The sequence below is a fragment of the Grus americana genome, chromosome 1 (assembly GCF_028858705.1).
Source record: "Grus americana isolate bGruAme1 chromosome 1, bGruAme1.mat, whole genome shotgun sequence".
NCBI classification, from domain to species: domain Eukaryota; kingdom Metazoa; phylum Chordata; class Aves; order Gruiformes; family Gruidae; genus Grus; species Grus americana.
In genome coordinates, this window is record NC_072852.1 from 60,648,684 (window position 1) to 60,671,824 (window position 23,141).

At 43.8% G+C, this 23,141-nt stretch overlaps 1 protein-coding gene across 2 annotated transcripts in view; it reads left to right on the plus strand.

Moving 5' to 3' along the window:
* The window catches only part of SYN3 (synapsin III), a 199,213-nt gene that overhangs the window by 160,190 nt on the left and 15,882 nt on the right, over positions 1-23,141 (plus strand). For both annotated transcript variants that reach the window (XM_054813139.1, XM_054813140.1), the window contains 3 exons: positions 5,574-5,636; positions 15,784-15,926; positions 20,784-20,858. In XM_054813139.1, coding sequence (XP_054669114.1) covers positions 5,574-5,636; positions 15,784-15,926; positions 20,784-20,858 — 281 coding nt within the window. The remainder of the gene's footprint in view (positions 1-5,573; positions 5,637-15,783; positions 15,927-20,783; positions 20,859-23,141) is intronic.

Here is a 23,141-nt window from a genome sequence, read left to right on the forward strand (position 1 = left end):
CTGGTCATCCCATTGCTCTCACAGATATCCAGGTCTGCAGCAGTGAGGTCCCCTTCAAATTATTGAGTGTTTTTTCTCCCCCAAAACCTTGTACTCAGCAGCCTCATTCTTGCCTCTATGCCACCTCCAAAACTTGCTTGCTTGCTAAAACTTTGGTCTCTGCCCTTACAGTGCTTTGCATCAAGTGCGTTAGTTTATTCCCATTTGATTTTATAAGGCTTCCTTACAGACTACTAAAACTATCGTGGACGAAATCATCCACCTTGTCCACAGCACTGATTTCATCACCTCAGCTCAGTAAAGCTCTGTAAAACTTAACCCCTCTTAAAATTATATGCTGTCTCTTCTTTCACTAGAAGGAGCACTGTTGTATTCCAGCTGCCATCCCATCTATCAATCACTATACTGTTTCAGGCCCTACCTTGTACAATGCTGTCTTGATCCAGCTGTCATTGAACTCCTCCCGTCACAAGTATCTCATCACTTTTCTTATCATAACCCCTATCCCCTCCTTCCTCCGGAGACCCTTGAGGATACCTACTCCTCCTCAGGATTTACTTCAGTTGGCTTGGAAGCATAGGCCCTCTTTCCCCAGCTAATGATTTTTTCTTCATTGTGCTATAATTATAATACAGTAATGAATACACACAAGTGTGTTTTAAAGGAATCCATAGGACGTGTCTTTAATAGAGCACAGATGTTAATGCTGGCAACTCTTACTGTTCAACATGTTCTCCCATCATCACTTGTTGTTTCTTACACTATTTCCGATCTGGTAAACAGCAGAGGGGAAGGACTTGTCTGTCATAGCCATTGGCCACCACAGACCTCCATGGGGCTGCAGTATTAATCCACGGAGTGAGCCATTCTGCATGCAGTTGGTGATTACGTCAACTCGTGAGTAAAAGAATAATAGGAAGCACTACTGCTTCTCCTCCGTATTTCACTATACAGCCCTGACTTTGCCATTCCTGGCAAGGCTGGCACACAATGAATGCAGATCTTCAGCTCAGATTTTCAGTAAGATAGTTCCATAAACACAATGACATCATGTCATGACATCATTACTTTCCTGTAGGTTTCAATCAGCTTGCTTGCTTTTACAGAAAATCATATATATTCACTGTTCCTCCAACTTAATTGACACCAGGGAAGTGCCACACACATTACTTTCAACATTTAGCTCTCAAGTGCATGAACAACATTCCCATAATCCATTAGGTACCCACCCAGAACAGACTTTGTCATCACGCAAGTAAAGGCAGCTAAATAAACAGAAAGGTCAGGTTTAGAGTATAAAAGCTTGAAAAATTCACAGTATCCCTTCTGGGGGAAGGGTGAAGCAAAAATTACAGTACCTTGTGCTATGGGGGCTTCTGGCCTGATTGAAAACAGTGGGCACTATGGTAATACAATACTGGTGCCAAGAGACCAAAGTTTTAATGCCTTCATCTCCCATCTCCCCAAATCCTTCCTAATATTATCTATGAAGTCATTGCACGCTGGACTATTCATTTTATCATTGACTGGAAAGGCTTTGCAGAAGAAAGAATAATACTGTAGCCTGGAAGTGCATCGTATGAGATGAGATGGATAATGTGAACTAATGCACAAAACTGAACATGGCAGAAGGAGATCAAAAGACACATTATGCATTGTTTATGGACTACAGGACAGTACACAAAATCACAGACCTAAGATCAGCATCTCTTTTGAGGGCTTCAGTGAAACAAGAGTGGAAAGCATTATATTTATGGGACAGATCACGTTTCATCTAAGATTCCTCCCTTCAGATCAATTTATATCCAACTCTATTCTACTGCTCCACCAGCAGTAAATACAGACAATATTCATATATTTACAAGAAATATTGAAAACCTCATTATTTGTTGGACAGGAGGGGCAGAGGGTAAGGGAGAGAGTGTCATAGTTTACAGCCATATGTTTTCAAATAGAGGCTAATGTATGCATACCAGCACTCACTTTTACACACCAGTGCCAAAATACTGATTAACTGCAAAGTGATCTTTGCAGTGACACTACACACAGAGCAGAGCCCTTAAAAAGAGGGGCTAAAATGATATACTTTAGGCCACCAGTGTTGTAAGCTGGAAAAAACTTTACGACTCTCCCTTCACTCCTACCAAAGATGGCTTTGCTGAGTTCCCAATTCAGGATTCAAACTCCTGCTTGACTCTAAACAAATATCTTGATACACCAAGTTCTAGACACGTAAGTAAACTTTGCCATCTCAAGGCTTTTGTGTGACAACATCTGGGAGTACATTTATAGGATTTTAAGTCAAAGGGTTGAGTTATGCATATGAACTAACACCCTGCATCTGACCACTGAGCTAGCTGCAGTGCTACAGTCCCATCCCAAAACCCACAGACATCATCTATACCAGCCCTGTCAACAGTTCATGCACATTTTAAAGCATCAAAGCGTTTTTCTTCATTTTTCCAAGAAAAAAGAGCCCTTACAACACATAAACATATAGAAAGACACAGACATATTTCTTTGCATGATTTCAGTAAAAACATGCTTTTCTTATTAAACTCTGGTGCTATCCTTTGATTATAAGCATCTTCTTTCCCAGAAAATCTATGAGTAAGTATGTGTAAATACTCATCTCAGGGGTCTGCCCTTGTGGTGGCTGTGGCCGCCCCCAGAACTTCTCACCACATATGTGTGTGAATTGCCTCATAGTGGCGTGTATAATACATTCTCCCTTCCCTCAGCTTCCCTATCCATCTGGGTGCTTGCCAAGTATGCTGGCTGGCCACCTTATTAGCAACAGAAATGGGACTCGGGTCCCAGCAAGACTCTGGAGGAAGCTGGAAATATCTCCCTTGACTGCGGTGAAGTTTGGCCCACTCACACCACTTCAGCAAGGGCTTCCTAGCTCCATTATTGGGTAGTTGTGGACTCCGGTTGCTTTAGTCCTGCGTATTATTGGGAGCTTTTGGTTCCACTTAACTTCAGCGCAAACTAAGGGCACTCCATTGTCACTAGATAAACCCATTATAAAATGCAGCTTAAGTATATGGGCTGCTCTCTCTCATTGGTTCCTCCATAAGGCAGGTTCACGTACATGGAAATTTGGTGGGCTCTCAGTGGCAGAAGCAGGCAATCCATGCGCCAGTGTTTCCTTGGAGCTGCCACATACTCAGAGTCTAGATCTGTGTTTCAACCCAAGCCCCAGGCACTCTGGCCACCCCAAGTGGCTTGTGACTCCACTGTCCTCTGGCACTAGCTGGTCACCCCTACGCAGGATGAGGCCAAGCCTTACCAATAAAGCTGAACTCATGTTTCCAAGAAGCAAAGAGAAAGGGAGAGGTTTGAGCAGAACGTTGTCATTGCCAGTGGTTTCTTCCAGCCTAGCAGTAAACTTGGGTTGTTTATTGGATCCCAAATTTTCTTCGCATGTACACAGGAAAACAGATGCTTCCCACTCCGGGGCCCCATGCTTGAGCCAGGCTCCCTCAGCAAAACCCACAGGTAGGGTACACAAACAGGGCAGCAGAGACATCGCTTCCTGCCTCTGGCTGCTTTGAGCTGGTGATACAACATTATCTATCCCGCACACTTCTTTGGCCTCCTTGCCAGGGTATCAGGCCAGCTCGCAGCATGCAGCTTGCTTTTCCTGTGCGGTAGGAACAGCTGCCGCCTCCGCTCACAAACAGGGAACAGAAGCCAGGGCTTGCAAGCGCTTTGGCTCAAATAGTGTGCATGGGGCATGGATGACCGAGCTGGGAAGTAAGCCAGGTCTCCCAGAGCCTGAGCAGGTAGGTGCCCTAACTACTAGGTTACCTTTCATCTTCCAGCATTAAAGGCCTGGCATGGTCCATCCATAGCCCTATCTTCAGTAAGCCTCAGGTGCAGTCCTCCATTTGATTCATTTATGCCAGCAGCAAATTAAGTTTCAGGCTCTTACAATGAATTAGAGAGGCAAAGAGGAAATAGAGCACAAACTCATGTGCCTGGACATATGCTTAACTATGGGGCTTCAGGATGGCCACCTATCACAAGCTCTTGCCTCTTCTTCTGAAACAGCGGGTGTTGGTCCCTGCCTGTGCCAGGACTGCGATTTATTGCAGCTGTGTGCCCTTCTGTGGTCCAAAGAGGATCCTTCAGCTTTCTGTCTGAAGAAGGTCCTCACAAGAGACAGGTTGTTTGAGAACATGACGCACTCACTGTTCCCCTCTTCTGTGACATTTCTTTACATAAGCAGCTGAATAGCAAAAGATATAGTGTTCATTACTAATTTTGTTATTTATAGCAAGCTGCCACAGATGGAGACTGCAGCACCATTCTATCTTTAGGGTGTAGCGCCTGCCTGTCCATACAAACAATTGGTAATTAGGACAAGAACAATTTGTTTATCTATTCTCAAACTTAAATAAATACAAGAGCCATTTATCTGTCAAAATTCAACTCCCTCCCATTGCCAGATCTCCAGGTTAACTGCTTAATGAATAGAACTCATTGCTTCAGGCATTTAGGTAAAGACAAAAGTGTCTTTTAAAAGTATTCCTATTAAAGAAAATGAAATATGCAATAACAAATAACAGGTTATTTGAAGGGATAGCATTTAGATCACAAGAATCAGGAACACAGGACAAGCTGAAGATCACAAGGATGTCAAGCAGAGGCGTAGAAATGGACCAACCGGTACATAGCGGAGGTGTGGTATATATATCCTGGTTTCTCCTGGCATGTGCACTTCATACCAGTCCAGCCACCCAGCTCTCAGATGATCACTCCAAGTGAATCCTTGCATGAGCATGAAACTAAGGAATAGAAGGCAGAGGGGATACTTGCCGTTCTCCAAGTAAAATCCCACAAGTGCACTAAGATGCACTTGCATGGCTCAGACGGCAGAACCTGCCCAATGTAAAAACCACATAAGGCAAGGAGAGGACATGACATAATTTTTTCTGTTTTTATTGCTGATTACAACCCTTCTTTGTTCTCTTTTATTCCCTATACCCACCCCTGAAGTTAGAGAAGAGAGGAAGAGGCTTTATGAATAGATGGACTTCGTGAGTTGTACCCAAGGGCTGGCCCCTGTTCCCTCTCTCCTTGCCCCCAGCACTACTGATGGGAGCCGCTGAGGGACTGCTCACACTCATTTTATTGGCCAAAGCAGTCTGCGTGGAAAAAAAACAAACAACCCTTCTCTTTCTCACAATTCAGATGTTTTCAGCAGGTTTTGACAGGATGTTTGCAGGTGCACCTTTTTTAACATGCATATGAATGTACACACATCCATACATACAGGGTGGGAAAAACAACGAGAAAAAATCAGAAGGTTTTAGAGGTTACTGCTATCAGGCAGCAAAAGTGGGTCGGATCTGAGGAATTCTGCCTGGGCTTCATTTCTGATCATATAAGTCCCAGTGAAGAGCTATTTGCTTATTGTCCTACCACCTGGACAATCTTTATTTGACCTTTTTATCCTTCCATCAGAATCCAGGAAGGGGGTAATAGCTACTAAATAAAAGTAAACTATTTCAAATACAATGGCTGGAAAGAAATACTAAAGAGGAGCACCTTCTTTTGTCTTTCAGCTCACAACTCCAAATTTTCCTGTTGTGGTCAAGCTGGGACATGCACATGCTGGAATGGGGAAGGTAAGTAAAAGAAAAAATATGTATAGCTCAGGAAACAGATATATGTGTGGCACAGCATTTGTGTGATCGTACATGGCATGTGGCCAGCCAGCGAAAGGGTTAAACCTCCCCACAGCCTATCTGGGTTGCACTGGCTGTTCCTGTGCGAGAAAAGGCCTTTTTCCACTGTCACGCACTCGGAGACAGGCAGTAGTATTGGGTTGGAGGCTGTCTGGGATGCGGGAAGGGGGGTTGTGAAGAATGGGGGAAAAGCTGGCTGGGCTGAAGTCATTAGGCTCGTCTTTTATACTTTTTATACTTTTTTACTTTCTCCTCTCCTGAAAGTGGTAATGTTGTTTATTCAAGCACCTGTAATGTGCAGCTACACCCCATAGCTCTCACAATGAGGAGCAGCAGCACTGGTCTTTCTGAGCACATTATGATGACCTTATTCAATAAAACAGGAGCCCTTCAGTTATTTTTTTCCTCCTTGCAAGGAAGAACAAGACCTTACAAAGCAGAGTGGCTGGTTGCCTGCCAAGGAATCCTGAAAAACAGTTCACTCCCCAGAAGGACCTGTTTGTTTTTCCCAGGCTCTCTGAGATCTTTATTCCCCCAGTGAAATAGCAGTTCCTGTTTCTTGGGGGTGAGTGGGCTCCCCTTTCAGTGAGGCATCGCCAGCACATTCCTGCTGCACTTTAGGCTCCTCTTTCTTGTATACACCTTTTAAAAAAGCATCCCCTATCTGTCCAAAACTTGATTTGTTCAGAAGTAGGAAATTCTGATGCATCATCTCTGAATCCAAATGGGTAATACATGAATTTTGTAACTGATACCCCTGTCACAGTGCTTCCCTAGAGCAGACAGACCTTCTCCCAGACTCAGACTTTGCCTGTAAATTATATATAGATACGCCAAACCTAAACTTGGTACACCTTGTCTGCTTGCGCTCTGGAAACAGAAGTCCTTTCTGGCTTACTGGATTGCACATGGAAGCTCTCGATCTTTCTAGCTTTGGTTGCAATGTTCCCCTGTCTGGATGGTAGCTGCTGGAGAGGAAGTGGGCTCAGGTGCCTGGGCCAGTGGTGGAGTTGGCTTTCAGCATCAAAGAACAAACATTTAAATAAGCAGGAAATGTTTGTTAAAATATTGGTGCTGCATATGTTAAACAGGCAGAGGTGTCATTGAATTAGAGTACATGTGGACAGCCCAGAGCTGCTTGTGGAGCAAGCCACTGAACATGTGCCTAGGAAGGTTTTCACTAGCAAAATCCAACCAGGACAAACAAAGGTGAAGAAAACTCTCCCTGAGGAAAGGTTTCAAGTTCCTTGAGACCCTGCAATCCTGGATCTCTTTGACTGCTCTGCAATTTCATCTGTAATGTAGAGAGGGCTTCCTGTGTCTCTCTTGTGCAGAAAGGACCCTTGGTGGCTACAGAAATGAGGGCAGAATCAGAGAAAAGTACCCCAACCTTAAGAGTGTTTCCAGACAAAACTCTCAGCAGAATATTGAGCTGTTGTTTTCTGCTCCAGACACCAGATCTTCCACCTCTCACTTTCCCTCCCATTTTATTCTTTAATGATGTTGATTTTTGCTGTCACAAGTTATAGGGGAAGAGGGTTTCTATTCAAACTCCAAGGACAATTGTACGCAGTGGTACAAGGGGGTACGTAGGAAGTTGTTCCAGATGAAGATAGGCTGACAGCCAGGATCTTAGAAGAAAGAGTTGGTCTGAGGCCAAGTTTACTTTAGTCCATTGTGAAATTAGGACTACTAGCAAAGTCTGGATGTGGATTTGGGCTCAGAGTTTCAACACTGCTCTGTTCAGTAGATAGGGACGGTAAAGGAAGGAATGGTTGTTGACCTTACGGTTTTAGTTTGGGCCCTTCTCCAGCCACAAGCAGCCTGAAGGAAAGTTGAGACTGATTAAATTAGTCTTCTTGCAGTCCCACTGCATTTCATTGCATAGAGCAAAAAGAGAAGAGAGAAAGTGAAAATAAAATAAAGAACAAGTCAGTTGATTTAAAAGACAAGTAACAGGAATTTGTTTTATGTTGCTTTTAAGGTAATAGGGTTCGACTCCAGATGGGGCTGACAGAAAGAAACCACAGAAAATGTCAGGAGAAATATAGATAAGCAGAACTATGGGTACACTAGAAAAGTAACACCTATAGGTAAAAAAAATCAAACCTCCAATTAAGTGATTCAGAAGAGGAAAGTGTCCAGGAGACATAATGGTGGATTTAACCATCATAGTGTAAAAGCAGTAATCATGATGATAAGGAGATTATAGAGAGCTAAAGGATTTCTTTGCATTGGTCTTCAGAAGTAGAGATGATAGCAGGAAATAGCAGGTCTTTAGCTGTAAAATATATGTAATATGAAAGAGAGAGGTTTGCTTTTGGTTTAGATGAGTGTAAGAAACTAAATGTTAATAAAGCACCTGCATTGTGTCATGTTTTATATAAAAGCAGTGACTGAAGAAACAAAGGATAAAATAACCAACCTGTTAGCCAAAGTACACGTGTCAGTATTAAAAATAGCACTTACTGCAACAAATGATGCCAAGATAGTGAGCCATGTATTTGTACCTGTAATGGGTGCTTCAAAGGATGTGAGCATTCAGATTACAATCTCATTACCAGCAGAAATTGTCAAGGAAGTACTTACATTTTTCTTGTTATTAATGATAAAATCACAAGTAATGGGAGGCACCAAGACTTAGAAGAATGAGCAAAGATGGGAAGTCCAGACACTGTTATTCTTTATCTGTACTGAGGCAATGCCCAGGAGCCAGAAAAACTCTGGATGCAGAAATTGCCTCTTCCCCAAAGAGCTCCACCGTTGACTTGCAGGGAGATTTGTGTCATTTCATAGTTCTTCTTCAGTTTCTCTGTGTTACAGACCAAAGGGATTATAATAATTACCTGATGCTTATTGCTAATTCATGTTCATAAGGCTCTTGGCACTATAAGAAGTGCTGAGTGTTTACTATTTTGCAATAATGGCTAGAAAGACTGTAATTATAATAGACTTTCTGTCATGGTTTAACCTGAGCCAGCAACTAAGCACCATGCAGCTGCTCACTCGCTCCCCCTTCACACGGTGAGGGAGAGAATCAGAACAGTAAAAGTGAGAAAACCTGTGGGTTGAGACAAAGACAGTTTAATAGGTAAAGCAAAAGCCACACACACAAGCAAAGCAAAATGAGGAATTCATTCACCACTTCCCATCAGCAGGCAGATGTTCAGCCATCTCCAGGAAAGCAGTGCTCCATCAGGTGTAATGGTGACTTGGGAAGACAAACGCCATCACTCCGAATGTCCACCTCCTTCCTTCTTCTTCCCCCAACTTTATATGCTGAGCATGACATCATATGGTATGGCGTATCCTTTTGGTCAGTTGGGGTCAGCTGTCCTGGCTGTGTCCCCTCCCAACTCCTTGTGCACCTCCAGCCATCCCACTGGTGGGGTGGTGTGAGAAGCAGAAAAGGCCTCAGCTTTGTGTAAGCACTGAAAACATCCCTGAATTATCAACACTGTTTCCAGCACAAATCCAAAACAGTCCCATACTAGCTACTATGAAGAAAATTAACTCTATCCCAGCCAAAACCAGCACACTTTCATTTTTACATATTCTTTGTTTTCACAACAATTTCACAAAATTAACACCACTTTTTTTAATCAGACAGTTAAACAGAGAATCCTCAAAGCTAAAATGAAAAATAACCATGTTAGGACTTGGAAGAAACAGGCTCTATTGACTTATCTTTAGCTTGGAAGAGGAACAATTAGTATTAAAGGTCAGGACCAAAAGGGATGGCAGTATACCATTAGTGATAGAAATGCTCTTGCCAAGTAATGCGTGCATGTCAGGTGCAGGTGGAGATGAAGAAAACAAATTTGCAATAAAAGGCATCTTTTGAAATTTCCATTGAGAAATCCAGAAACAAGAGCCTCTCTGTTGACTTGAACAGAGACACCAGTAATAGCCTTCACCCAGAGAGACAAAGGGGCCCCACACAATCTTCTCATCTAAAAACAGGACATATGCTCCTCAGCCCCTCCCATGACCATCATTATCCCCCTTCCAAAATTTGGAGTCACTCTATATCTAGCTGGCACTGGAAGATCATAACAAGTGCTCTGTGTGCTGCTAGTCCAATACAGTATCAACACAAATACAATATCAGTAAAAATATTGTTTAGACAATGATCTACAATGGAGTTGGCAGAGAATGATCTTTCTCATGTTGTATTTAAGTTGCACAGGCTGATGGGGTCAACAGTACTCAAGTATTCTTCCAGGGAAACCATGGATGGACACTGAGAGGAGATGTCCTTCCCTGCACAGAACTGAACTATTTTTCGCCTAGCAGCTCCTAAAGGTCAAGGCATTTCTAAGCATTGTGCAGTTTGAGCCTACCTACCCCAGACATGGTTAGGGGGTCTCTGTTGAATAGGGTGAGCACTACAGTGAGAAAGGAACAATACTTCTTCCTGACTCTGGATCTCATAATGCCAGGGCCCGTGGAAAAGAATAAAGCTCTGAGTGTGTTAATAGCTGCCATTTGTGTACTAACATGACCCTAAAGTGCCCCAGGAACAGAGCCCAGCACTGCAAGTTCACTCAAAGAGCCTCTTCACCTCTTCCTGATCAGATCATGAGAAGGAAACAACTGCCAAATCTGCAAAGAGAGGAAAACCAGTATATGTTTGTGTGGATTTATTTATAATTATATGAATTTAATAAATATATATATATTTTGCTACTCTTACTTTATTTTTAGACCTCTCTAATTAGGCCAGTTTAAGAGTCACCTCCTGTCCCCTCCTGCCCCATAATTATGAAAACACCTCCCCAGTACAAATCCTGGCTTAGATGAATTTATTACATTGTAGAAGAAAAACTTGTTCATAATAATGTGGTCAGAGTTATTTTCTCTTTTACTGGATGGGAAAGACTTCTCTACTTTTTTTTTCCCTGGTATAAATATAGCACAAACTAAACAGAGCCACTCTGTAATGTAAAAATACTGCAAGCTTTTTATCAGGAAGGACAGCTCGTCACCTTGTCTCTCTCGGGACTAGAAATAGAATGTTCCAAAAGTGAGAGCTTTGAAAATCCAGTGTGTTAAAGAGGAAAGGAAGGGGAAAGGGCTGCCTCGGTTTGTCAAGGAACAAATATTTTCTTTTACAGAGGACAAATAATGACTTGACATGTAACATTCACAACAGAGCAGCCCAATCGCTGCGTTCCCACTGACTCATGAGTGAGGAGGTACCACCCATCTTGAAAATAGCAAAAGCATCCCCATTTCTTGCACATCAGTCTGGAACCTTTTGCTGGATGCAGAAAACAGTGACTAACCATGGGCACTGGGAACCAAAGCTGCCAAGACCTGGGGCTGAGAGAAGCTCTTCATTAGGAAGTTAGTAGTGATTATAAGGTTTATTGCATTAAAGGCAGCGTAACACCTGGAGGACTTCAGTGTGAGGATAAGGAAATGCAGAGTCTGTTGTGTCTTTATTATTTTGAAGTGAGTCAAAGTTATGCCTAAATTGAATGTGTGTCAGTCGGATCGGGTATTTTCTGAGACAAGGAGTATAATTTGGGGTAGAGGGAAGGAGAGACTCAGGAAACCCTCTCTACAGAGCCACTCCTGAAGACCTGCTGTCTCAAAATGGAAAAGTCACTACAGAAAGGCTAAGTGCAGGTCAAGATGGATTAAAAATCACAAGCTCTGTGTGGCCACCTCAGTTCCTCTGGAGGAAAACACTCAGACATTTTCACAAGCCTACCAAGGCTTAGTTAAACACCACATTGCCAAGCCTGGCCCTGGCTCATCCTTGGACACTTACCTTCCAGCTGAACCTCCCTCTGACCCCAGTTTAGACACAGAAACTGCTTCTGCACACCATCTCCAAAGTGGTGTGGGTTTACCCTGTGAGGCAGATTTAACTCTGGATGACACTTAGAGAGGCGAGGCTAGGGCAGCCCTACCAGACTACTATAATTATGGCACTTTGGCTGACTGACTATTTTTTCACGTGGCCATGCAACTAACGAAAGCAAAAGGGGACTGTGAGGCAATACCTTGTGGTGCCTAGTCTAAAGATGAGAGAGGAGTGCTGTAGCCCTGGGACCCTGGTGTTCAGGAACATCTGGGATGTACAAGAGGCAGTAGATTCAGGAACTGTGAGACAGAGGAAGCAGAAATTTCTGCCCAGGTCCCTCACTGCAGGAACCTGTGCTCACGCAGATCTCAGGGGCGGCTCAGATTGCCCCAGAAATATCCATGGTGGGTTTTTAACAATGCCAGGACCCACTCTCCAAAATCCTGTCTTGCAGGAAGGCCTCAAATGAAGGTCCACAGCAGGCATGGGACAGAAATGTTTGTTGCTGATCTGTCCCCTTGGACCACTCTGCAGCCAAAGGCAGCAAGATCAGTGCTTCTTGAGCAGGTCAAGGATGAGAACGGCACCAGCTGTAGGTCACATAGTATCAGCCTCTGAGATGCCACCACTGGGCAAGGAGACGGTCACATCTGTGTAAGCATATCCCCAGGGGTCCAGCCAGACTTCCCGCTCCACTGCAGCGACAGGGAGCGTGCTAGGGCATGGCTGGTGCCTGAGTTAGAGAAGAGATCCAGAAGGGAAGCAGGGACTCTCCTGGGGAGCTTTCTTACTCAGAAAAGGCATTTGTCAACACACTGGCCCAAACTCTTCACAACAGGTCACTAAAACGCTACAGCAAACAGCAGCTGCTGTCTCTAGAATGAGTCTATTGCTGCTCAAACAGCCAGCACAGCTAAACAAACAGGCCGCCAGGGCAGGGGCTGTGTTTGCACTCACTGTTTGCACTCCTCTGTGCACCTAATGGGATATTGCATTTATCCTAAGAAGGGTGCAAAGAAGAAAGAGAGAGAGAGAGAGAGGGAGAAAATAGTGGCTTCCTGTTGATTTCTGTCCAACTTCTTTTCTCAGTTTCATGCATTGGACAACCTGTCATTTTAGAAGACAGATTTATCCCTCATTAGGTAAATTGGTAACTGTTTGCTCTAGAATGATTTTTAATAGTCCCTTCTTAAATAATGCCCTCTGGCGTCACACTACATCCACCCTGGCTTTGGTTATCTCTAGGGTTTTTTTCTCCTGCTAGGAAAATGGATATTTTATTGACATGTAAAAGGGTTACAAGGCAGGAGGAAATGAATTATACAAAATTTAAAAGTAGAAAGCTAATGAAATGGTGGACTTGATAGATAAGGCAGGAACATAAATCTAATTTGACTGTAACTTGAGTGCTTCCTGTTTATGAAGTAATAACTGTACGCTGGACTAAACCAGCGTTAACCCAGGACACGGCTGTTATTTTGTCAAATTTGGCCATCTCTAACAATTAACAAACGATGGCTCAGATTTCAGCTTTGGTGAAATTTGATTATTTTGATGCCGGGTGGGAAATAAGGCCATGATGTCCTAAAAGGGGACTGCTGTGAGGTGCTTTCTCTGAAAAGTCCATGGAAAGGGCTCTGGCACGGGCCAGGGAAGATGGCAGAGCTGTTTCCAGAGGACTGTGCAGTGGTGTAGCACTGTGGGAGTCATCTTCTCTGTTTTTCATGTCTGTCCTTGTGTCCTCAGTGAGCCCCCCCACTCTTTAACTATTTACCCAGCCAAAAATCCTCAGGCCCATTGGAGAAAACTCTCTCCCCATAGGGAGGGGGTGATGAAGAGGAGCCTTCCTTTCCATAGCATGCTGTATTTTTGAGGAAAAATCCCATTTAAAAATATGAGCATACAGCTCCTTTCTAGCAATAACAATACAGTCTAACTCCAATCTGGAGAGGGAAGCAGCATCCCGTTCCTCTGCCTCTGAGACAAATGTTCCTGGGCTGGGAATGCAAACGTTTCAGCCGGGGCCCAAAGACATCTGTTGCACAAGCGCAGCGCTTTGTTTCAGATCCCACAAATGTCCTTGTTCCAAGTAGGTCATTATATAATGGCTTTTGTCTTTTCCCATTGCCAGAAAGGTCCAGGAGAATATGTTGTAACACCATGCGTTGCCTGCCCATGTAGTCCCTCCTGCGATCATCTCATCTGGGCGGGAGTCTCTTGCTTGATGTCATTCAGGCCAGTGCCGTTCTTATCTGTGCAACAAAAGTACCTGGTCCCAACACAGCCTGCATTGTTCTCTCTGGTATTTTGCAAGCCGTGCCCAGGTTGGGGGCTCCCTCCATGAGGTGCTCCCCTTTCACACTCCCCTGCTGCCTCTGGGGCTTTCCTACTGCCTCACCCTGCCCTGCTGTGCCAGGAACAGCCGACACCGCACGCATCCCCACTCAGACATAGAGGGGAAAAACATAGCCCAGAGCAAGGCTGTTCCTCCTGGATGACGTGCAATGGTTCCCTTTACAATTCCCTTTTGTGTTTGTTATTTCCTTTTTTTTTTTTCCACTACCCTCCCACTCTACAGACAACTGTTGTCTTCCTCTGCTTCTTTTCTCAGTGGTTCCTGAATAGCAAAAGCATCACCCTTACCACAGCAGAAGGGAGGGAGACTAGGGTATTTGGCGTTCGGCAAAAGGACAAGCAAAGACCAGGTCTTTTTCTTCTTTTTCAGGCATCTAGAAATGGTCACAGGTCAAACTAGTTGCACTTTTCACCTTCCCCACAACCTGTCCAGTTCTCAAGAGCTTTTCTGCACCAGGATGTGGCTGCATCTTTGGCTTATATTATGGCTGGCGCTCACACAAAACCATCTAAACAGAGTAAAGCAGGTCAGCAACAAGCTTGTCCTCTGTTCTCTAGTGAAGATGGCTCCTGCCCTCTCATGGTTGAAGGCAGATAAGTAAAGCCACTTGTTTGTTCTTTGCAAAGAATCACCAAATACCATTGCACGCGTTTCCTTCAGCCGGCTCCACATAGTCTGGCATCACCCTCCTTTAACACACACACTGACGCAACTGGGAAACTCTTTTGGGGCAGAGACCAACTGGTTGTCACGAGCAAGTAGACACTTAGCAAAGCAGGATTACAATCCCTAACTGTGGTCTCAAAGTGTTACCAAACTACAAAGTGTAGGTAATATGTAAAGTCACTCACTCACTCTTTTCACACAGTGTTGGTCTTGTTTCCACCAATTAATCCGCCCTTCCTGCATCCATCCGGCTCTAAGGAACAAGATTTGCACAAGTTTCTCTGATGCACGAAACAAGTTTTTGCCAATAGACTAAAGGCTGGGCTTGATAGTGTGAATGAGGTGAAGTTGTCCACTATGTTCTTGTTACCTGCTTGTTCAGTTTTCCTCTCCCAAATCAATGAGCTTTTGTAGATTTGATCATATCATTAGAGCTTCTACTGGTTTGGTCCTTCTTTCTTCCTGTTTTGTTTGTTTGTTTGTTTGTTTGTTTGTTTTATATAAGATACAGAGCATTTCCTATAACTGAATACAAATCTGTGAAAAAAAGCCATCTTCTCAGAAAATCTCCAGTTCATAAGCCGCTGCCTTCTCATTTCCAAGTGCAGCCCAAGTCTAACACCCAACCAACTGTCCCACACATGTGCCCATGGCATCATGCTCACACAAATCTCCCCAAGAATCACAGTTTCCCCCAGAAACATCCTTTTCCTTCAGAGCTTGCTTCCAGCCGGGAGACCTGCACCGCTCCTCAAAAGAAAGTCTGGAGGGGGTAATGTGAAATGCCAGGGAAATAAAGCCTTGAGGTGGCAGACAACCAGCTCTCTTGTTGATTTACTGGCATTGGTTTCTATTTCCTGACCACCCAAAATACTGTTTTCATCCATCTCAACATGGGAAATAGTTCCAATGTTTGAATGAAGTAATGCTCCTTAAGACATCAAATATTTTTCTAAAGCATCATAAAAACGATGAGCATTAGCAAGAGCCATGTGGGCAAAGGTCTAGCTGCCTCCGTGATGCCAGCTTTACCAGGGCTTGTGCATGAGGAAGGAGAAAGGGGTTGATTTGCTCTGGGTTGGTCTGGGGAACTTCTCTCTTTAAATCACACAATCCCTGCTCTGTCCTCAGCTCCCTCTGTGTGGTTTTTAACTGGCGTTGTGCTATTCAGGCAGAGATGACTTCTGCTCACAAAGTATTCCTGTTCTTTTTGTTCTTGTCACTTTTTCACCGGATTTTGGAAATCAAGGTCAAAGTTGAGAACCAGCACGACTTCCGGGACATGGCCAGCATAGTGGCCATGGCAAAAACCTACGCCACCACTGAGCCGTTCATTGACTCCAAGTACGACATCCGAATCCAGAAAATCGGCAGCAACTACAAGGCTTACATGTGAGTGTATGGCTATGCCAGAGTGAGATGTCGGGGGGGAGACAGCACTGTGGATGTGATTCAGTCAGTGTCTGCTCTGGGCAGGAGTAGGAAGCTGACTTAATTTCCCTGAAGAATAGCCCTGCTGTTGTCCTTCAACCTCTGAACCCAGATCCCTCATCCACCGATCATCTTCTCCATAACTCACCATCAACTCATTGTTTCTGGAACGTAAATCTCTCTCTACCTGTGTGTGAGCTTCAGTTAGTTCTCACTACAAGAGTGCTCTGCCATCAGCTATCACCTGTCCCTCCTGTTGTGAAAGGGCTCATCTTTCCCAGCAGTTTAGCAAAATCCTCCAGTACCCTCTAGTGGGAACTGAACCCATGCCCTTCCCACCTGGGGGAAACCATAAAAAAGGTTGGGGCAGAGTGGCAAAATGTTAGTAAGAGCCAGCTGCAACTCATGGAGTCCTACAGTGTTCAACCCATAGCAACACCCCATCCTCTCCCCAGCTGGAGATCACAGCGCTGCGCTCACACAAGGGCACGAGGAGCACATGGCACCAGGTACGAATGGCCTCAGCCTGGCCAGCGTGCAGGGTTTCCATGGGCATTTTGCATGTGTGCTCCTTGAAGTGTACAAAGGAGGGAGAGGAGAAGGAGAGACATTTCTATGGGTGCCTCAAAGCTCCTCCCTGCCCTGTGGGGTAGTGAGAGGGGTGGCATGAAGGCAACCTTCAACACTGGTATGTTTAAAAATATTAAAAAGTGTTCAGCCAAATTTCAGTAGTCGTCAAGCTCAATTAAAAAAGTAACCACATGAGTCTGTAAGACACCTGTTTTTTCTTACTGCAAGCCAGTAGACAAGAAAAGCCAAATTACACAGCTTCTCTAGAAGCTCCTTATCCAGCCACAAAATTCTGGACAAGTAGACAGCTCCAGCAGTACATTCTTCAAGTCGCCAGATAAACTTCACGTTACTTAACACCCACAACACTGTGAGGTTTGGGTCCATGTTTACAAACCCCCAGGCCATAGTTCTGGTGAAACACAGTTAAATAAGATAATCAAATATACACGATCACATATTTTTCAGCTATAGCTGCCTAAAATTCCTGGCTGGATTCCTAGCACAGAGGTATTTAAGTAAACTAGATAATGACTGAGTCACATTCTTCATGGGAAGGACTTGTGAGACACTCAGCTACTTCATGTGAACTCAATGAGAGAAAATTTGTTTTAAATCTGATCAGGTCAACAATAGCACTGTTGCCTAATATTACATTAACGTCTCAGGGAGTCTGGCTCAAATTGGCCAAAGGAAGGAAGGTTTAAAATATCAATTAAAATTCCCTACTCCTGCCAACCTACCCAGCCTTGGCTCCAGAGCCTGCTCCCAGCCTGCCTCTAAGTGAAACAAAGGTCCAGTTAGCCTGACCATATCCTCTCCCCATTTATTATTCGCACTCACTACACAGTCATCCAGACAGGGATCAGAAATAATACCAGATGACTGAGGAAAGAAAACGGTCACACTAAGAGCTAATCCCACTCGGGAATATAGCTGCGCAAACAATTGTTTGCTAAATGAAAAATATTTTCACATGAAAACAGCCATGAACGGGAAACACCTTAATGAGAAATGAAGCTTATTAGCAAAGAAAGCAAACAGAAAAATTCACCCAGCAACTTGCTATCCCAGAAGGTTGACTTATATTGAGAGAGCCATTTATGGATGTGAGCTTGGGATAGCAGTAAAGCCAGTCCCATCAGGGGCTGCTCCTTCTGTCCCAGCAGCAGACAGAATAGAAAGTTATTTCCAAGGTATCATTAGTCCCTACTATGTCCAAGGACAGAAGTAAAAGCACCCAAAATATCAGAGCTCTCACTGGTGTCTCAAATAGAAGACTCAAAATCATTAGTCATGCTAGCAAATCTCAGCCTTAAAGGCAATTACAGCATCTGCAGTAGTCACACATACTAAGTGAATTGCTTTGATCTGTGAGCCATGGAATCTACCCAGTATTTTTATACCTTCACCCACACATATAGACTTTAAAAGCCCCCTTCTGTCTGAGAAAAGACTGTGTACCGAAATTCTCCAGAATATGTTTACTTTGCACCAAGCATCTGCCAGAGGGAGGATGCTGCAGGGTGACTCATGCATTCCTCCCCGCCCCAGATGTTCAATGCACTTCCTTCCAGCCCATGACCCAAGGCTTGAGTTCAGTTTCCCATTGACTTCAGTGCAGTGACTCCAGATTTACAGTACTAACACCTACTTAGCCCATGCCTTAGGCCAGTCTCAAAAGAGCAGATAAGCAGCATGTGATACATGCCTAAAATTCCACCAAATGTATTTGACTGACATTGTAATACTGGTGAAAAGAAAACATGAATACTGCTCATGTGGCAGGGGAAATTGGGACAGGAATTATACTTCCACCTTCACCCCAACTGGGGGCAGAGGGATCATTTCCAGTTAAGACTTGTGAAATGTTGTTCAATTTGAATGAATCCAGCAGTTGCTGACTTTCGGGGGTGGAATATTCCTTGCCACCAGCTCTTAGTAAGAGGGTAATATCCTTTGCTTACTAGTTTCATGAGTGTGACTTCTGATTTTGTCACCTCAAATGCAGTTCAATATGCTCTGCAGGGGCTACAACTTCAACTGTGTGTAAACTAGAGCTACTTTTAGACTGGAATGGCCCAGCTGGGAGATGGTGAGTATAGGCCCATGATCTGCTAGTTTACCCACTTATCCTAAGCAATGCTGAAGGTGTCTTGGTCACAAATCTGCTTGATCTACTGATCCCTAAAACTCTGGGGTCCTTTCCTTTAAGATACTGACTGTAAACTGATGTTGCCCTCTGATGTTTAGGATGATTGGAACCACTTTGACTTTGAGTCCCTGAGAGAAATGTGGTTTGAGGCACGGCATCCTTAGGGAAAGATCTTTGTCTTTGGTCTACTTTTCCTGAGAAAGAAGAATAATTTGGTGACACACTTGACACATGAACTGCTCAGACATGCTTGGAAGGGAGTGATCTTAACAGAGGCTGTGGTGTAGGAATTTGGAGACTGGTCCAGAGGGCTTCAAATGAAGCTTTTCCATTTAAAAACAAGAAAGTTCCCTAACAGGAAAGTTAGGGATACAGCTGAGAGAAATATTTTGTATCATGCCTAATATTTGCTGGAGATGGGTAGGCATAAACAAGTCAAACCAATCAGCCCAATGGTCAGAGCAGAGTTCCTGTTTTTGGCACTTTCCCGCATCAAATTTCCTTGTAAAACTGTGTAGCTGTGATTTGGTCTTCTTAGGGATGACACAGCTGCTTACATTTGGTATGCCAGGTACATTTTCTAAACACTGATATCCAGTCATCTTGTCAATAATCAGACTCTGGGAGTTCTCATCAGTACTAATGGGATTCTGGATGCCATCTGCCACTGCAGGGCAATTTTCTGAACTGAATGTTAATATAAGAGTGGTTCTTCTCATTGCAGAACTTAAAAACATAATCCTAAGAATCCCATGTCAAAAGAAAAAGAGAGGCTGAAGGTTGAACGCTGACCTTACAGGCCATCAAAGGGTTCATAACAATCAAAGTTTGAGGAGGAATCCATTCTTTTGCTTAGAAAGTAGGGCAGGAAGATGGATGTTGGGTGAAGGGGACAAGGGACAAGAGTCAACTATATGGAAATACAGTTATTCAACACAGTAATCATGTTCCTTTGGCTGCCCTCCCACTCCTTTAAATATGGGATACAAAGACCATTTAAATTTCACAGCAACTATACATACCACTTCAGAAGAGAAATGGAAAAAGGACATCAGGCTGTCCCTCACCAGAGTAAAGGGGTACCTTAGGCAGTCAGCTATAATGATCCAGGTTTACACTCTAGCAGGACATCAGTATTACCACTGCTTCACATAGTTTTGCAAGTTCAGAGTCTCTTTTCCACATCATGTTGAAAAGGTGAGAGAACTGGCAAGGAGGTTTCCCACAACCTCATGTTGAAGTGCTGGATCACACCTCATACTCCCCTCCTAAATCTCTACCTAAATCTCCTTCAACATGGAGGTGATCCCTGTATGTATCCTGTCAGCTTGCTGACTTGTCCTAGCTTGTACACTATGCCAGAGTTATCTGCACAGTGTTGTCACAGCAGGCTATCCGAGGTCTGCCTTGTGCCTAAGGTTAAGAAAAGGAAAATTTTCACCCTTTGATGGATGATGGTGAAACCAAGGATTTGCTAGCAACAGTAGCTTTTTTGGAAATTAACCATCAGTTGCAGCTAACAAGACTCCAACAATTTTGCAATTATAAATTCTCCAAGTCCAGAAACAGTGAGCCACAGACAGGTCAATGAAAAGTCAGTGAAAAGGGAGTATAATGATATATTCTATGACACAATACAATTGCAATCAAAATTAGGGAGACCCAGAATGTCAGAGTGACATTTATAAAGCTGCTCAGGGAGATGTTTGCCTGGAGAGTTGCTCTTCCATGGATGGAGGATGCTACCCATTGCAGAACACAAGGGTGATTATCCCAGAGATCTTCTACAGACATTTCAGCTCTCCTAGGCCTGATGTATAAAGAAAGAAAGTACTCACAGAGCTTGATGTGTGCTCAAGATTCCTTGGAGGTTTCCCTGTCTAACTCCTCATTCAGTTTTTCATGAGTCTGAACAACATGTCCTGTATGGAGTGTTGTTGAGGCAGGATTTGGAAAGGCTTCTGTGAGGAAGAACCTCGCCTCATCCTCTCCTGTACAAGCACTGAGTCAAGAATGAGGACTACAGTATGAGGGAGGATGGGGCAGGAGTGTATTTTCATGTTCAGGTTATGTTTTTTGGTTTGTTTTCCTAGGAGGACGTCCATCTCTGGCAACTGGAAGGCAAACACAGGTTCTGCGATGCTAGAACAGATTGCAATGACAGAGAGGTAAGGAAGAGGGTTTCAAGACAGTATTAGCTGTTCTTGGGTTAGAAGGGAGGAATTGTATTTCAGTCTTTGGTTAATTGAGAGAACTGGTAAGTGAGGTCTCCCGGGAGGCTGGATAAAGGAGTTTAAAAGACTGAGTGTTTCCTTAAAAAAATGCTAAGGGCACAAAGGCAAACTGTCCTATTTTGGAGAACAGACTGGAAGTACAGCTAGAGACCAACATTGCTAAATCATTAGATCTTTAGTGAATGTAGCCACAGGAAACAAGACCAGCATGCTAAGGTCAAGCACATGAGCACAAACATGTAGGGATAAAATCAGAAAGGTCACAGCACAAAACAAGAAGTAACAAGAAGTTATTCTAAGTACATTACTAATGAGAGGCAGACACAGAAAAGTGTTTTTCTTCTGCTCAACACAGGGAAAAATCTGTCAGCTGAAGTGCTGAAAGCACTATTTTGCATTGGTCTCCCAAAAGTGGACACTGTTTTAGCTAAGGTCTTCTCGCTGCTGAACAGAGAAGAAGGAATTGCCTCACGCATCTTACAGATTAAAATTTGCAGATGGTACTACCGTATATTCAAATCACTGAGTTATTTGCTAATGTTGCAACTGCATGATATTGTTGACTCATGGTAACTTATGCTTTGCTGTAATTCTCAAACCCTATTCCGCAGAACTGCTACCAAGTCACTTGTTCTCCATCCTATTAAGTAGGTTATTCGTAGATTTACAGAATCTATAGGTTATGTGTAGGCATTCATCCCTAGTAAATCTAAGATTTTTTTTTCAGTTTATACCTCCAATTTGTCAGGATCATGATTAATTCTGACTCTGTCCAGGTTCGGGCACCACATTTGAAGAGAAATAGCAAGAAGCTGGAGAGAGCCCAAAGAACAATAAAGAGAACACTCAGAGAAAACATAACCAACCTATGAGAAAAGCATTCAACAATTGCTTATGTAGTTTTCCACCTTTTTCAGTCAGCAGTCCAATATTTTTCCAGTAGAGCTGTAGACTCATGCATAATGAATCTATGCCTGTAGTGTAGAGGTTCACTTTCTTTCATTAGCCGTCACAGAGTTGGAAGAAGTCAACCACAAACTGAACACCACTTCATCCTAAAGATGGAAAAACTTAAAGGGCACAATCTCTTCAAATATGTAAAAGGCTGCTAATAGGGCATTAGTCACTCTTTATATTACTAATATAATACTGTAAGAAATAACAGGCTTAAATTGTAGCAGAAAAGGTTCATTTGAACATTTCCTGTATTTCCTAACAGTAAGGATAGCATAGCACAGAAATGGATTGCGTGGAGGACATGGGGAATCTCCGTACTCTTTCAGATCAGATCAAAGAAACATCTCCTCTTTGGGGTACAAGAGTTGTGCAGGTGATCATCTACAGTCCTTTCTGCACTTTTAGTTCTGTGAAACAGGGAAGCCAAGCCAAGCCCCAAATCAGATGCTGAAGGTGACTCTGCAAGACCCTAATAGGACTGTGGGAACTGGACATTATTATGCATCCTGGTTGGTTGTAACACAGCTGAAGCTAGAGAGATGAAGGGTAGACATTCCGTCATTGCAGTGTTGTAGGACTAAAACCCAGATTCCTGCTAGCATGCTGCATATTGAAGGTTCATTTTATAGATGTAGTATAACAATTCACCACTCTAGCCTTATCCAGTCATAAATGCAACAAATCCCGTCAAAATCTGTGAGTCATCAGTGCATGCAACAGGGCAGGAATGTGCTGAAATGCTCTGATGAGTAGGAGCAACCTGAAGTATCTACTGTATTGAACAGTAGCCCAAAGGATTGACAGGTTCAGGTAATACTAGGCAAAATGGCAGTAAATCCTCTGCAAATGCTACCCCTGATGCATATGCATAAATACACTCTCCTGTCCCATAGCACTGCTATTCCACCCCAGCAGCCGTGATGCCTCCCAGTGCTCGCTCAGGGCTAGCAATGTTGAAGACATGTAGCTATCAGGGTCTCTGGCATGAGCAACAATTCCCTGAGCCTGGCTGCTGAACCCAGACACCTAGAGATGTCCCTCAGGAAGAGCGGTGGTTCCCACGATGGTGCCCCTGGGTGTGGGGCCACAGCAGTGCACAAGGAGGGCTTGCTGTGCCTCCTGCCCGGCTCATGGGGCCCATAGTTCTCCTCGTCCTTATGCTACTGACTCCTCCTCAGGTGCTGTCTTCCTCGGGGGGTTGAGGTGAATGTGCTTGGCCTCCTCATTAGGGATAAGAGAGCACCGATAATCATATAAGCC